We start from the raw sequence: 16,078 nt of genomic DNA on the forward strand, positions 1-16,078 counted from the left end.
GTGTGTGTGTGTGTGTGTGTGTGTGTGTGTGTGTGTGTGTGTGTGTGGGTGGGTATGTGTGGGTGTGTGTGTGGATGGGTGTGGATGGGTGTTAAGTGTCTGAGGCCAGAACTGAACTTGGGTCCTCCCAACTACTGGCCCAGTGCTTTACTCACTGCGCCACCTAGCTGCCCCAAGCATGACATTCTTAAGAAAAAAATGTCACAGAGTAGAAGCTGGCACTTCTTATTTATTCTTCTGTGACTGCTAATCTGATTTCCATATATATATATTTAGTGACAATTTTTACCTAAATTGCTATTAAACTGATGGTTAAACTTTGACTTATATGAAGCTAAAGCCCACTACCACTACCACTTGGTGCTAGAGATCTGAGAGAGATGATTTGGCTGAGATTGAGTACCTCAAATATGCCTCTCACCCCTCCACAAGAAACTAAGTGAAGCATTTAAATATGAACTATCAATAAGTATATAGAGGAGGCATCAGGTCCATAAAAAAATAGTTATATGAGTGTAACTTTGAAATGAATACCTAATTTGGTTTTATTATAGAATTAACTTATTCAACCTCTCCTAGGATTCTACAGACCCCTGTCTTGACTGCTGGGTTGACCAGGGACATGTAGCCTGCCTCCAGATTCCCTTTTTCAGAAACTGATATCCAAATCACATTAACTTTGCTACTGTAAAAGATGTGGCAATATATTGCCCTAAGGCTCTACTTAGAATCTACATAATTCTGAGTTGTAGACTACTTAAACCAAAGTTCTCCTCCCCTTCCACCACTCCCTGCTCCCTTATACCCCACCATGTTAAGCTCTCATCCCTCCCTGTCTGGCCCTTCCCTTGTGCCCTCTGGAACCTTTGTTTTCTGGGAAAGGACTAATATGAAGAATAGTTCTAGTCCTTCCCCAGAAATTACTCTTCATATATTAATTAGAATAAATATAGTAAATGAGGTATTATTATACATTCCAAGAATTCACATTACTAGCTGTCATAAGTTCAAAGAATCTCAGAATAAAGATTACTAAACCAAAGCATTTTATCTTCACAAACCTGAAAATACAGAAAACTTTAAATGCAAACATAAAAAAATTTCATAAGCTTCCTATTGAGATAAACAAATCATCTCTTCTTTCAAATCTAAAATATTACTAGAAGAGCCCATTATAATTCAACAAATCCTTATTAAACACCTACTATGTGCAATCCCTCTCAATGATCTCATTCTAAAGACAAAAGAAAGCTACTGCTGAACAGTCACTAAATAGGTTCTATGCTATTTCACCAGCAAGCCAATCACTGCTCTACACAGTGTTCAAAAAACAGATTGATAAAAGCTGCTTTGTAAAGGTCAAGTTAGTTCTTCATTAAATTTACATTATACACCAAACCTTTAACATTCTCCACTGTTAGCACGGATTTGACTTCTCTGAGGTTCAAATCCACAGTTTGGGACCCTCCTAGGACACTGTACTACTCCACACCCATTGAACCTGCTCTCTGCCCTCACCAGAAATTCTTTCATTCAAATCATCTTTTTCACCCAGCATACATCCTTCTTTCTTGGGTCCCCTTCATGACATTTAAATGCTGTTTTCACCTCTACTCACTGTCTGTCATGCCTACCACACTAACCTTCAAACCTAGATCATCCTTACATTGTATGTCTGGCCACAAACTGAATGCTAAAAGCAGAGTGATTTGATCCACTACAAATCCTCTCCAATTTCAAGTGGTCCCTTGCTACTGTTTTAACAGCTTCTTAAAATTCCAGTTCCAAATCTTTTTTCTTAGTAGATGATCTTTATCCTTTTATACAGGAGAAATCAGATCTACCCAGCAAGAGCTCATTTACCTAACCTCTTCCCTCTCCATCTAACTGGTGTCTACATCCATTTGCTTATTCTTCCCTTCAATCTCAGAAAGAGCCAATCCTAACTCTGTGGGTCTAACCACTACATCTGTACCCTGATCCTATTTCTTTCTAACTCTTGAAAGACCTTATTGCTACAATCATCACCCCTCTTCCTTGGCTCTTTCAGCTCTCCCTTCAAAAAGTCAAAGGTCCCAACTCCAAAAGACTCATGATGGGGGCGGCCAGGTAGCACAACAAGAAAGAGCACCGGCCCCAGTGTCAGGACGACCTGGGGAATCGAATCCGGGCTCAGACACTTAGCATCCACCCAGAAACACCTGGCCGTGTAACCTTGAGCAAGTTACTTAACCCCAATTGCTTAGGGGCGGCCAGGTGGCTCAGCGAGTAAGAGCACAGGCCCCAGTGTCGGGATGACCTGGGGGATCTAATCCGGGCTCAGATATTTATCACCACACCCAGAAATAACTGGCCATGTAACCTTGAACAAGTTACTTAACCCCAATTGCTTAAAAAAAAAAAAAAACTCATGATGGAAAGGGCTATCCATATCCAGGGAAAGAATTACAGAGTCTAAAAGCAGATTGAAGAAAATTACTTTTTCTCTTTTTTGTTTTGTTTTGTTCCTTCTTGCTCATTCATTCCATTGGTTATAATCCTTCTTTCCAACTTGACTAATGTTTAATGTGAAAGTATTTGTAAAACCTATATTAGATTGCATGCCGCCATGGGGGGGAGGGAGGAAAGGAGAAAATTTGTAACTCAAAAGCTTGTGGAACTGAATGTTGTAAACTAAAAGTAAGTAAATAAATAAATATAATAATTTTGTTTTAAAGTCACAGGTCTCTCTCAAGTAAATAACCTTTACTTAATGATAGGACCCCTTCTAGTTACTACACTATTTTTCTATCCCCCAAACTTCTCAAATAAGTAATTTGTCCTCACTGTTCCCAGCTACCTAAAACTGCTAGACCTTAATCACATTTTAACACTGGGAAAAATAAAGTATGATTCCATATCCATATATAATATTATCTAAAGTACAATAAGTATAAAGAGCTACAGAATCAACTAAGTGAAATCACTTCCATCTCTCCTTGAAACTCGTTTCTGCCTTGGCTTCATGATACTACACTGACGTTTTTCTGTCTCTGATGGCATCCCTTCCTCCTCTCCCTCTAAGAATTATAAACACAGCTAGGTGGTGCAGTGAATAGAGCACAGCCCTGGAGTCAGGAGGACCTGAGTTCAAATCCGGCCTCAGACACTTAACACTTACTAGCTGTGTGACCTTGGGCAAGTCACTTAACCCCAAGTGCCATACCTTCCTCCCACCCCACCCCCCAAAAAATTATAAACTCACATGGCTTCAATTTATCTGGATTAGAAGACCAAGCTATGACTACAGACAGATCATTTCTTCTCTCTGGACTTCTGGTTCTTCTGTAAAAGAATATCATCTCTATGATCCCTTCCCAATCTTAGCTCTTATAGTTAACCAGTTCAATTTACCACTATCCCCTCCTCAAGGCACTCATTCCCTTTTTCTCCTGCCACCATTTACTTCCTCAAAATATCCAAACAGAGCTGGAGAAAATCACCCAATCTCATAGACTAGGTCCACTACAGATTTGTTATTTAATCTCAGCTGGGTTCTCATTACATTGAAGCAATCCTTTAACTCTTCTCTAACTGCCTCTCTATTCCACTCCCCACAGCGGCTCTTCTAAACCTTCTTTTCTTTGCTTCAACCTCCCACACCAGCAGCAGCCTCTCCAGTCCTCTTAGCTAAGGACCTTACCCCTTATCTCAGAGAAATCACACAAGAAAAGACAAGACCATCTGCTACATCTCAATAACCCTTGACATTACCTTCCCTTCTCTTCCCCTGTACTGCATGCAGTCTCTGGAAAGGTAGCCCTTCACCCTGCCAAAGACAATCCCTCTAAATCTGTGATCTTATCCCTTCCCAACTTCTGAAGTAAATTGATCCCACACAAAGCATCCCTTCACTCTTTAATTTTCAATCCTTTCATACCCAGCTTTCCCCACTGCCTACAGAGACAGGTGTATCTGGTCCTTAAAAACTCTTCACTTAACCTCCTGAATAGCAGCTAGGTAATGCAATGGATAGCACTGGGCCTGGAGTCACAGAGACCTGAGTTCAAATCTGGCCTCAGACAATTGCTAGCTGTGTAACCTTGGGCAAATCATTTAATCTCTGCTTGCCCCAGCTTTTTCAAATGTAAAATGGGGGTAATAATAACCGTGAACCTCACAGGGTAGTTGTGAGGATCAAGTGAGATAATTTTTTAGCCCAATTCCTGGAAGATAGTAGGCACTAAATAAATGCTATCATTATTGCTATTATTATTCTTTATCATTCCTCCCTTTCCCAGCCAAACTTGAAAAAACTATCTACAGTTGGTGCATACTTCTACTTCCTCTTCATTCACTTCACAAATTTCTCATCACTCAAAACTGAAACTGCTCTCTCCAAAATAAACAAAGATTTCTTAGTTGCTAAACCTAACTTTTCCCACTCCTCACTGTCCTTTAATTCTCTGCATTGGATACAACTGACCACTGTTCCCCTCCTGGATGTTCTTTTATCTGGGCTTTTATGAAACTGACCTCTCCTTGTATACTTCTCATCCACACTGCACCACCTAACTGAATCCCAAGATTCTGCCATCAGCCAGCTTTTCCTCTCTCTACACTCTCCCTTGGTGACCTCACCAGGTCTCGTTCATTTAATTATAACATCTATGCAGATGACATCCATTTCTAGTTCTAATCTCTCCTGAGCTCCAGGCTGATATCACCAACTTCCAACTGGCCATTTCTAACTGGATGAACTACAGTTCAGACACTCACCACATATTTCCTGGACTATTGCAGTAGTCTTCTGGTTGGTCTCCTTGCCTCAACTTTCTCCCCACTCCAATCCATCTTAAACTCAGCTGCCAAAGTGATTTTCCTAAAGTGCCAATCTGACCACATCACCCCTCTACTGAATTAACTCCAATGGTTCCCTATTACTTCAAGCATCAAATATGAACTCCTCTGTTAGGCACTTAAATCCCTTCACAACCTCACCCTATCCTTCCTGCCTTGTTACACACTGCTTTCTTTTATGAACTCTACAATCCAGCAAAATTGACCTTCCAACTGTTTCTACCACTGTTTCTATCTCCTGTCCCCCATGACACACCCTCAATGCCACCTTTTAGAATTCCTACTCTCCTTTACTCATCAGTTTAATTACTGCCTTCTACAAGAAGTCTTTCCATAATTCTGTCAGTCTCAGTGCTTTATCACCCACAATCACTTTGTATTATTTATTCTACATATACCTTTATATACATGATGTCTACCCCAACAGAATATGAGCTCCTCAAGAGCAGGAAATATTTCGCTTTTGTCTTTGCATCCCCAGCACATAACACAATGCTACAGTCAGGACATAATAAATGCTTGTTGACTGATTCCTGGATGGATAAATGGATAAATCTAGTCATATCAATTCTAAAATAGCCATGATCAAAATTTTGATTATCTTAATCACTCACCGTACCCTACCAAACATTGTTTTAAAATTTTTCTTATAGCAGTTCTCCTTTTCCCATTACCATTATACTATATATACTATACGATATATAGTATATACTATGTATACACTATACTATATATACTATTATACTGCATATGCTATATACTATATATTACCATTATACAATATACTATATGATTAAATAGCCTAATCCATCCTCTATAATGTAACAATAGCTAACATTTATATAGTGTTTTAAGGTTAGCAAAGCACTGTACATGTTATCTCATTCAATCGTTGCAAAACCCTATGAGGCAGCTGCTACTGCTATCCTCATTTTACAGATAAAGAAACTGAGGCACAGAGGATAAGGGATTTGTCCAGAGTCACATGGCTAGGAAGCATGTGAGGCTGGATTTGAATTCACATCTTCCTGACTCTAGGCCCAGCCCTCTATCTATCCACTGTGTTGGACAGCCACCTGGCCTGCTTTGTTTTTAAGTTACCATGGCCTAAGAACTCATGACCTACTGGTGAGCCTGCTCTGTACTCAGTTCTGGGACAGCTAGCAATCTGTCATTAGGATCCTATTCAAAGCTTCTCCAGCATGATAGAAATGATAGAACTTGCCCTCCGTTGTGAACTTGCCAAGCCATTCTGAAGACAAATCTGGAACTAGGCCCAAAGGGTTATCAAACTTTATATAATCTTTGGACCAGCAATAGCACTACTAGATCTGTAAACCAAAAAGATCCCAAAAATTTTAAAAAGAGGAAAAGATCTATATGTACACAAATATTTATAGCAGCTCTTTTTATAATGGCAAAGAATTAGAAAATGAGGAGATGCCCATCAACTGAGGAATGGCTGAACAAGCTGTGGCATATAGTTGTGATGGAGTATTTTTGTGCTATAAGAAATGATGAGCAACGGGGCGGTAGGTGGCACAGTGAGTAAAGCACTGGCCTGGAGTCAGGAGGACCCTGGAGTCAGGAGGACCCAAGTTCGGTTCTGGCCTCAGACACTTAACACCCACACAAAAATACTAGCCTTGTAACCTTGGGCAAGTTACTTAACCCCAATTGCCCTCCAAAAAGCAAAAAAAGAGAGAGAGAGAGAGAGAGAGAGAGAGAGAGAGAAATGATGAGCAAGATGGTTTTAGGAAAACCTGGGAAGACTTATATGAAGTGATGCAAAGCGAAGTAAGCAGAACCAGGAGAACAATGTATACAATAACAGCAATGTTGCATGATGATCAACTTTGAACGATTTAGCTATTCTCAGCAATACAATGATCCAAGAAAATTACGAAGGACACATGAAGAAAAATGCTATCTACTTCCAGAGAAAGAACTGATGCAGTCTGAATGCAAATAACAGCTTACTTTTTTACTTTCTTTATTTTTCTGGGATTTGGGGTTTTTTTGGTCTGTATTTTATTTTGCAACATGGCTATTATGAAAATGTTTTAAATGACCTCACATGTATAGTCTATATCAAATTGCTTGCCTTCTCTGGGAGTAGGGAGAGGAGGGATGGAGAAAATTTGGAACTCTTTTTTTAATGTTAAAAATTATTTTTACATATGATTGGGAAAAATAAACTATTAAAAAAAATAACTTGCATTCCACTGGCATAATTTCAGGAGCCTAAAGTCATCTCTTTGCTATGATGAAACATCAAACACTTGCCATGTGGCATTTTCAAAAAACTTTCAGTGACTCCCTGCAGCCCACTAAATAAAAATACAGACTTCTTGGCTAGTCATTTAAGGCTTTCTAATCCTAACCGGTCTTATCTAAACCTAACCTATCTCCCCAACCTTATCACAAAAATTCACATTCATTCATACCTTAGCTCACATTTCTTCCAAAGTAAAATACCTTCTCCCTCTCCTCTAAGCCTACAACACAGTGATTTAAATATGAATGTATACCTTATCTCTCAAATTACAAAGTAAGCCCCATGAGCATAAAGATTGCACTTTATATTCCTTCTGAATCCTCCCTTAGGACCAAGCAGTGCTATAGAAAGATTTATATATGAAAGAATGAATATTTAGTAAATGAATGAAATAAAGTCCTAAGACAGATAATATAGAGTTGTGATTTGGACTTGGCCAGGCAAGTAGCCAATTAGTTACTATCTTTCTCAAGAAGTAGTAGACCCCTCAAGAACTGGAACTGGGAATTTCACAACAAACAAGAACCTATCCACAAACCTTTTAAGAGCCCTACCACTGACACCTGAACAGGTTTGGTGTTTTACAGATACCAAAAGGTAAGCAGAAGCATTAAAAGTTCTGATAGCCTTAAGAAGAGCTATCATTAAAGAGTGCCCCCAAAATAATGATTATAGCCTCACTTAAAATTTAAATAGAAATAGTATAATTCTGTTGCTGCACAGAAAAACATGTATCAGACAAAGCATTTTCAAACTTCCAAGAAAATGTTCTTTTAAAGTTTAAAAACATCATAAAACACCATCCTCTTGCTGAGTAATGTTATTAATTTGTTTTAGCTGTCTATCAGTCATCCATGGTAAAAGAGGCTAAGGGTGGCGTAAATTCAAGCCAGACACTAAGAAACCTTATTTTCACCAACAGTTTCAACTTCTTTACACCAGACCTTTTCTAAGAACAGCTAACAAGTAACAACTTGCTACTTATTAGACCTTTCTTTTCCTACTCTTTCTTAGTGAAGATGTTGACAAATGGTACAACAAAAAAAGTGAAAAAGGAAAATAGAACAGGAAGAGGTGAAAATGAACAGAGGGATCTAAAAGCAAGATAATTAGCTCTGGGCTAAATGGTGTTACATTCTTTTATCAATAAGGAAGTCAACATACCAGGTGAAACAGCTATTTTTCCCCCTACTACTTCAATTGTGCTACAATCCACAAAAACTTAAAAGTGACATCAACTACTAATTTTGCTGGAAGTATAAGAGCATAGGTTAGACAACCATCTGCCAGGGACTGTCTTCAAGAGATTTCCTGCATTAAACAAGAAGGGAACAATTTTTTTGAAGAGAGGGAACTTTGATAAGATGACTTCTTTCAACTCTAAAATAAAACCACTAAAAGGAGTTTCTGGTAATCCTCAAAAGATGCTATTACTTCTTAATTCAAGCACAAAGGACTAGGCAGTTGAAGGCTAATCTACCCACCACATGTTTCTTATATTGAAGAAATAGCTTTTTATTTTTATTTTTATTTAATTATGTGCTTTTTGAAGGGGGGGGAGGGCAGGGCAGTTGGGGTTAAGTGACTTGCCCAACGTCACATGGCTGGATTTGAACTCAGGTCCTCCTGACTCCAGGGACAGTGTTCTATTCACTGAGCCACCTAGCCGCCCAGAAGAAATAGCTTTAAAAGCCTCCAGAATCCAATCAAAACTCAGAGGCAATTTTCATAAGAATGACAATTTTAAAATGAAATATACTAAAGAATTATGCTGACATTACAATAGCCATAAGGAAAGAACTTCTGCACTAAGCACCAAGAATCAACTTAATAATCTCAGAAGCCTTTTCTGTATGTCTAAGAATCTCAATTCTTGGAACTTCAAATACTCTTCCTTAAATTACTGCATTATTCAAATGTGTTTTAATATTTATTAACTTGTATTTTCACTTAACTTTTCATATGGCTGTAAATTGTCTCTCTAGTGTAATTAAGGCCTAGTACCATTTCATTTATAACTGGCCTCCCCCATAGATTGAAGCACAGTCAGTCAACAAGCATTTATCAAGTCTTTACTATGTACCAGGCACTTCCCTTTGCATATAAGTATTGTGAGTTAAGGTAACAAAACAACAAAAAAATTCAATGTTGGGGGGGAGAGGGGAGTTCCTGATAGTGATGGCTGACATTATTCAAAAATTAAGAATAAATATCTGAATTTGGTCAATGATATTTTTAATTTGAAAAAACATAACATCAAGGACTAGATATACTTAGCTCCTATAAAAATCATGATCTTTTTTCAGAAAAAAAAAATTTCACTTAGTTTCGTGTGCACTCCTGTTCTATCTCTAAGGATTCTAAATTCTCTAAAAAGGCGCAACTACCAGCACCTGATGTCAGTCTGCTCCTTATCTCTAAAAATAAAATTAAAACATTAACATATTATGTCAGTGCTTTCACAGAAATAGCATTTCCTAGGTATCTGAATCATGCTAAAAGGAAACGTTAAAAGTAGCCCTACTGCAACAAGTGCTGTGGATGACCAAAGTGAATTTTAGTGAACTTTAAATAAAAGGTGAACAGAATAACAAACTGTAGGTGGAGGTAGAGAGGCAGTATGGCAGAGACAACATCTGACACTAATGACCACCCTCTCCCTCACTCTCTCCTCTCTAGGCTTTTATCACACTACTCTTAGTTCCCCTTTAAGAATAAAAGGTGTTGAGAATAAGCTTTTGGCATAGACAAAAAGAGAACTAGCTCTGGAAAGAGTCCAAATTCTGCCTCTAATGCTTACCATGTACTGTGATATTGCACAAGTCAATTATCCTCCTTAGGTCTTAGTCTCTTCCTATGTAAAATGAAGGAGGTTGGACTAGATTTTTTTCCAGCTATGATCCCATGATCCAGCTATATATAATCACTTGCATTCTTATTAAAATACCAACTTTAGAATTCTACAAGGTGATAATGAGAGGAAAAAATGTTCTCATTCATTTCTGAACTCACAAAGAACACTTTAACATCAGGTTTTCCCATTTTGTTTATGTAGCTAGACAAAATATATCCCATAAGAGTTTGATGATAGTTCAAAGTCTTTCAACAGAAAAAACTTATAGTACAAAATTTTTGAAATTTCTGTAAGATCCATTCATTTCTACATTAAATTTAGCTTTTAAATATCAACCAATGGGGAGGGGGAAGTGAAAAAAGGTATGAAGATGTCCCAGGAAAACAAGAGAAAAAAGTTCAACAAGTAATCAATTCTGTGAGGAGTTATTTTTAATGAATATCTAATCTGTCAGTAGAAATAACAGAAGCAATTTGCTATTTTTCCTAACCCAAGCCACATGGCTCAATGTAAGGCAGGAGCCTTAATAGAGCACTGCTAGCTAGCCACAGTTGCATTTGACTAGTGCCAGCATGAAGATAACCAGTATCAGTTGCCACATGTCTTGACAGAAGAGATATGCTGTACATATTACATGATTGATTCCCTCACTGTTCCTAAAGGGGTTCCCTCCAATAAACTACAACCTGAGATTCTTTTGTCCCTTAAAGTCTCTTGTGTGGGTCTCTTTCCTGAATCAACACAAATCTAGCAGTCTTACCAAATTTGTCAAAAAAAGAACTGGCAAATTTCCTTCACCAAGCTCAAGCTAAATTTAGGGTTCCTACTGCTTACTTTATCAACACAATACCTTAAACTTGTACCTCCCTACACCACTCTCACCCTTAAAAAGTTTACTATGCAATTACCAACATGGCCTGGTATAGCCAATACAACATATGACTATAAAGTAATGGCTACTTTATGTCTACTTTTTGGAATTTGTTTCACTACTTTCATAATTACCCCTCACACAGGCATGTTTGTCTGTCAGGTTAAATTACTACTATATCCCACCTGAGGAGTTAGGCAACTCACTTCCCATTTCTGGGCCTTGCAAAATCAAAGGGCTGGACTCTAGTCTCTAAAGTCAGTACCAACTCTAAATCTGTGATCCTATGATGAAGCAGTGCAATTAGATACTTAATAAAACTTTTTGATGAGTATGATGTTCAATTAACCATGCTGAAAGATGCCTTACAGCACAAAGGAAGAGTCTGGCCTGCATCCCTGTAACCTTATAAATTGCTTAAGGTTATCTCTCTAATGAAAGTATCTTAAGTGACATCCCCTCAAGTGGCTTGTCAGAGAGAACTCATAGACCCAACTTTCCAAGGCATCTTTGAATAGAAAGATAATTGTTGATTCTATATAATTACTCCAAAAGGTCAGTTATAACAAACTTTTGGAATAGACTATTTTCACAGCCAGTGATTTAACTATGTACTTATCTTCTTTCAAACTTCCTAAACTATTCTTCTCAGTAAGGTATTTAGAACTAACTACAGGACTTTCTATTTTTCTTCTTAGTGCTCTGTAAAGAGCTTATTAAGGAGTTTTGCCTTTCCCAAATTAGAACTTTAGTTTTAAAAAGTCAAAGTTTAAAGAAATCACATCACTTTTGGCCAGTTGAAGCATCAAACTTAGGACAGCAACTACATTTCACAACAAAACTAATCATTATGAAAGACTTTTCTGCCATACTTAAAACAAGATGTGACACTTTTTTCAGAAAAGAGCAGGGTGCACAAAGATTACACTTAAGAAATCAGATGGATTTGCTTTACAAAATATCACTATTCAACCACTCACAGCAACCACAAGAACTTCGAAGTCTTTAAATGTTATCAAGGATATACATTAACTCCAAAGAATGTCCACAAATTCCTTAGGATCTTTTCATTTATACTTCAATTTATTTTTTGGATTATGCAAGATCTTCTCCACTCATTTTATAAATAAAGGTCACCAAAATTATAATGACTGGCTAAATTAGACATTTTCCTATGTAATTTTACACATATTTGTTATTGCTGTTTTTAAGCTAATACTAAAGATTTCACCTATAGTGAAATCAGATTTAAATGAATGGAAAAAGAAGCTGGCAAATGGGTAGACCAACTCATTTTCTTTGATTACTGCAATGAAAGTTATGGGCATACAAAATGCAAATGAATATCAAGATTGAGTTAATACTAGCTGGCTAGCCCATCTCTTTCCCCACTGGAAGCCTCCCAAAGTCACAGTCAACATAAGTAGCTTCTTCTCTCCCTACCCCAAACAGTAGCTTGGCATTCCAATTCACCACATTACCACTGTATAGGAAGTCCTCCCTCCAATTTCCTGCCATGTAAAATATGGAAAGTTTGGAGTTATGACAAGTTACTTAGAATGTTAAAATTGATTGGGTCTTAAAAACAAAGAGGGTCCATGGGAATGGTGGATTTAGAGAAGCAAGAATACAGGGGGTTCAAGACCCACCTCTGATACATATTTGCTAGAGCAAGTCCCTTAACCTCTCAATGCTCTGTGAAAGTTGCAGAAGAGTAGACCTGCATTACTAGTATAGAGAATTTTCCTCACCTTCCTAAAGCAATAAAATCACAGGTCCAATTCCTATCTATCTTGAAAACAAAAGTTTATTTCACCAACTGCCACCTCTGGCAGTAAGTAGTTCTGACCATTTTCCATAATTTAAATTTCCTTGTGGCCCCACCTGATTTACCACATTAATTTTTTTCATTTTAGTAAATAGTAAAAGTAAAAAAGTAGGCTAGTCACCAATTATAAGTAGTAGTTTATAGTTTGTAATCGACTCTTCTCAAAGTCAGAATGGCATTGAATATGTTCCTTTAGCTGCATACAAAATGCTAACCATAAATAAAGCTCCTTTCTACATTAATTCTAACTAACTTTACCAGTCACTTGAAGAAAACACTGGTTTTCAGACTGGTCTTTCTTTTTTAAAAAACACTAGAGGCTGAAGCACTACTTGCTTGCTATGTGTAAAATATATGCAACATGTGCCTGGTAGGTAGGACTGCACTAAACCCAAGATACTCCTCGGGGCTTCACAGGGACTAAACTGAGTTCCCCCTGGAGGGAAAAATTACAAGAGTTAAAGGGGATGCAGTGGACATTTATTTACCCGGTCCTTCATCCTCCAGCTCTGGGCCAAGGATTTGGAGCCTTCAATCTTCTCGCAGTGCCTTTTCTTCATGAAAGTCAAAGGCAGGTTCCAGTCGGTCAGGTCGGACTCGTCCTCCTCCCCAAGCCCAAGAAGAGGCGACTGCAGCATCTCGGACTCCATGAGGGTGGGAGGAGGTGGGGGAGTCCTGGGCAGCAAACGCTCGAGAACCTCCAGCCTTAAAGAGTAGTGGGCACCAGGAAGGACGAAATAAGAGAACGAGGGGTGGATGACGGGGAAGACAGGAGCTTCGAGTATGGGGGAGGGGGGACTATCGAAGTTCTCGAGACTTATCTCCGCGTGGGAATACCAAGAACCCCAGGGCCAGGGGCCGGGGGAGGTGAGCACACTGGGCCCGCTCAGCCCCACACCCCTGGGCTTCAGGCCACACCGGCTCCTCCGCGGACTGTCGGATCGGGCCCTGGGTTAGCGGAGAATGGAGCTGTCAAAAGCGTGGGAGCCCTCGGGCCTCCGATGACCCTACTCCAGTCCACCGCGGCCGGACCGGCCCTCCAGCCGATCGCGACAAGGCGGGCGGGAAGGTCGCAAGCTATCACTGCGGCCTACGGGCCGCCGGTCAGGCGGGTGGAAGATCCAAGCGGAGGCGAGGCGGAACGGGGGACGGGGATCCTCCTCGGGTTGCCTCTCAGCCCTGCGGACCCCGCACTCTCCGGAGATGCTGCAGCTGAAGCCAAGATCGGCCCATAGTGTCCGTCTGCGGGAGGCTTTCGTCAGGTCTACCCGGGGCTCCCGAGACCTGGCTCGTCCCCGCCCAAGGGCTCCCACCGCTCGCTTAGGCCTGAGGGCAAGAAGGTGGGAAACGCCAAGTACGGGACCTTCCTGGGCGACTGGGAAAGAGATCGTTTGAGTTGAGGAATTTCCCCTCCACGTCCAGGGACAGAGAAACTCCGCTCATCAGCACACCAAGGGGGACGCCATATTGCTAAGGCCCACAATGCGTAGCGATCTACGGAGCCCCCGGAAGGCCAAACTTTCTCAGGAAATTCCTGGAGCTGTCCGCCAAAGCAGTAGGAAGGGAAAGTTCTCTACTGCTGCCACTCATCCCCTCAGTGATCAAGGAAAAAGTAGAATGGCATTAGGGGATACATTTTTTCTTTTTTTTTTCTTTTGGGGAAAGGAGGAGATGAATAAAAAAAAGAGAGAGAGCTAGAAGGAGAGAGAGATTTTTATTATTTACTATGTACTAAGATAGAAAAGTTAGTGATGACCATCTTTCTCCAAATTTCACAAAAAGTACCCTTAAAGCCACCGCTCTTTCTTGATCTTAGGTGATGCCAGGAGTCCCTTCTTTTAAGGATTCTACTGTTTGTGAAAGTTTAATTTTGAGGGCCAGCATGGTGAAAGAAAACCAAGACAAATTTCTGTGATGGTTTACTAGTTATGTCTGTAAACCCTGGAACAATTTATTTCGCCTTCCTGGGCAAGTTTCCTGACCTAACAAATGGGGGGGAGGGGGGGGAATAGTATGATTTGAAAAGTCCTTATCAGTCCAATCCCAACTTCCCCACCCCTCCCTAGGTAATTACTACAAAAACCCAGAATGGTTCATTTGCATATAAAAGGACCAGCAACTTTAGAGTGAGGTCAGACCAAGAAAATAATCCTTCACTAAGCCTACGTTTCAACTTGGACTTGATGGGTCTGGAGGAGGGAAAGTTATTTTACAATTCAAAACTCATCATCCCCATTCTTTTGCATATTTCTCCTTTTCCAATCAAGTCTAGCAGCATTTATTAAGCACTTATTATGTATTGTATAGGAAGAGGGGCCCACAAATGGGATACCAAAAAAATGAAAAAGGCAAAGAAATCGTTGCCTTTAAGGATAGAGTGCTGAGCCTGAAGTCAGAAAGACTAATGTTTCTGAATTCAAATGTAGCCTCAGACACTTACTATTTGTGATGAGGTATGGACTCTGGGAGCCCCCTGAATTCTCCCTGAGTCTTTGAGGTATGGGCTCTGGGAACCCCCCCCCCCTTGGACTCTGATTAAATCATCCCATTTGATGAGATATTTGCATGAGACCATAAGCCTTACATTGTGGCTAAGCCCAAACCTCGGGTTACTAGACTTCCCACCCTCTGTTTCTAGACTTCCCAACCTTGAGCCTATCAAAGTATCAATCTACCCTTGAACTGGTGGCCTCCAGGTAGCCTCCAGCAACTTCCCACCCTTAATCACTCATTGACTTCATTAACTCCTCCTGAAGACCCTCCCCAAACTCCTCCTCTAGACCATCCCGAGATTCCTCTCACAACCTTCTGTATATGAGACCTCATCTTTTCTCCATGTATGTGAGAGCACCGTAAAATGACCTAGCACAGACTTGATCTGTGTCTAATACAAGCATACTTTTAATACATTTTACTCTTCTTTGACTGAGAGAAGACTTGAGTCAAATTTATTCCACAGGACCCAACATGTTGGTATTTTGGGGTCTCCAGAGCAACCCTAACCCTCTTTATGTGTAACCTCTTTAGAATCATCAGTATAGAGATTATAACTAAATCCAACAGAGATAATATATCTCTGATATCCAAGAGAAAACATATAAAAGGAGAAAAGGGACCAGGACAAACCCTTGGGGAATACCCAGGTTAAGTAGGTGTAATGGGAATGCAAATTTGGAAGATCTTCCCTGCCCCTAGGCTAAAGTGCACCTGAAGCCTGGGGTGGGAGGCTTGTTTTTCAGTAGATACTTCTTGATTGGCCAGTGAGTCAATAAGGTTGTTACATTCTCTGAGCCAGGAGAAGGTTATATAAGCCCTGATGTGTAGCTTTGTTTTGGGGGCTCACTTTGAGAAGTGTTCTGTGATTTGATCTGTATTCTGGGAAGCCATTGTCCAGGCCCCCCCCCCCCC

At 39.9% G+C, this 16,078-nt stretch overlaps 1 protein-coding gene across 2 annotated transcripts in view; it reads right to left on the reverse strand.

Annotated features, from left to right (window-relative positions):
• Positions 1–14,017, reverse strand: part of RPTOR (regulatory associated protein of MTOR complex 1) — a 528,996-nt gene extending 514,979 nt beyond the window's left edge. For both annotated transcript variants that reach the window (XM_069064093.1, XM_069064092.1), the window contains exon 1: positions 13,159–14,017. In XM_069064093.1, coding sequence (XP_068920194.1) covers positions 13,159–13,320 — 162 coding nt within the window. In that variant the 5' untranslated portion in view covers positions 13,321–14,017. The remainder of the gene's footprint in view (positions 1–13,158) is intronic.
• Positions 14,018–16,078: the final 2,061 nt, after the last annotated feature.

This window comes from Petaurus breviceps, unplaced genomic scaffold, assembly GCF_028583685.1.
Source record: "Petaurus breviceps papuanus isolate PSGF00001 unplaced genomic scaffold, PetGlider_PUasm1.0 90617, whole genome shotgun sequence".
In the NCBI taxonomy this organism is placed as follows: domain Eukaryota; kingdom Metazoa; phylum Chordata; class Mammalia; order Diprotodontia; family Petauridae; genus Petaurus; species Petaurus breviceps.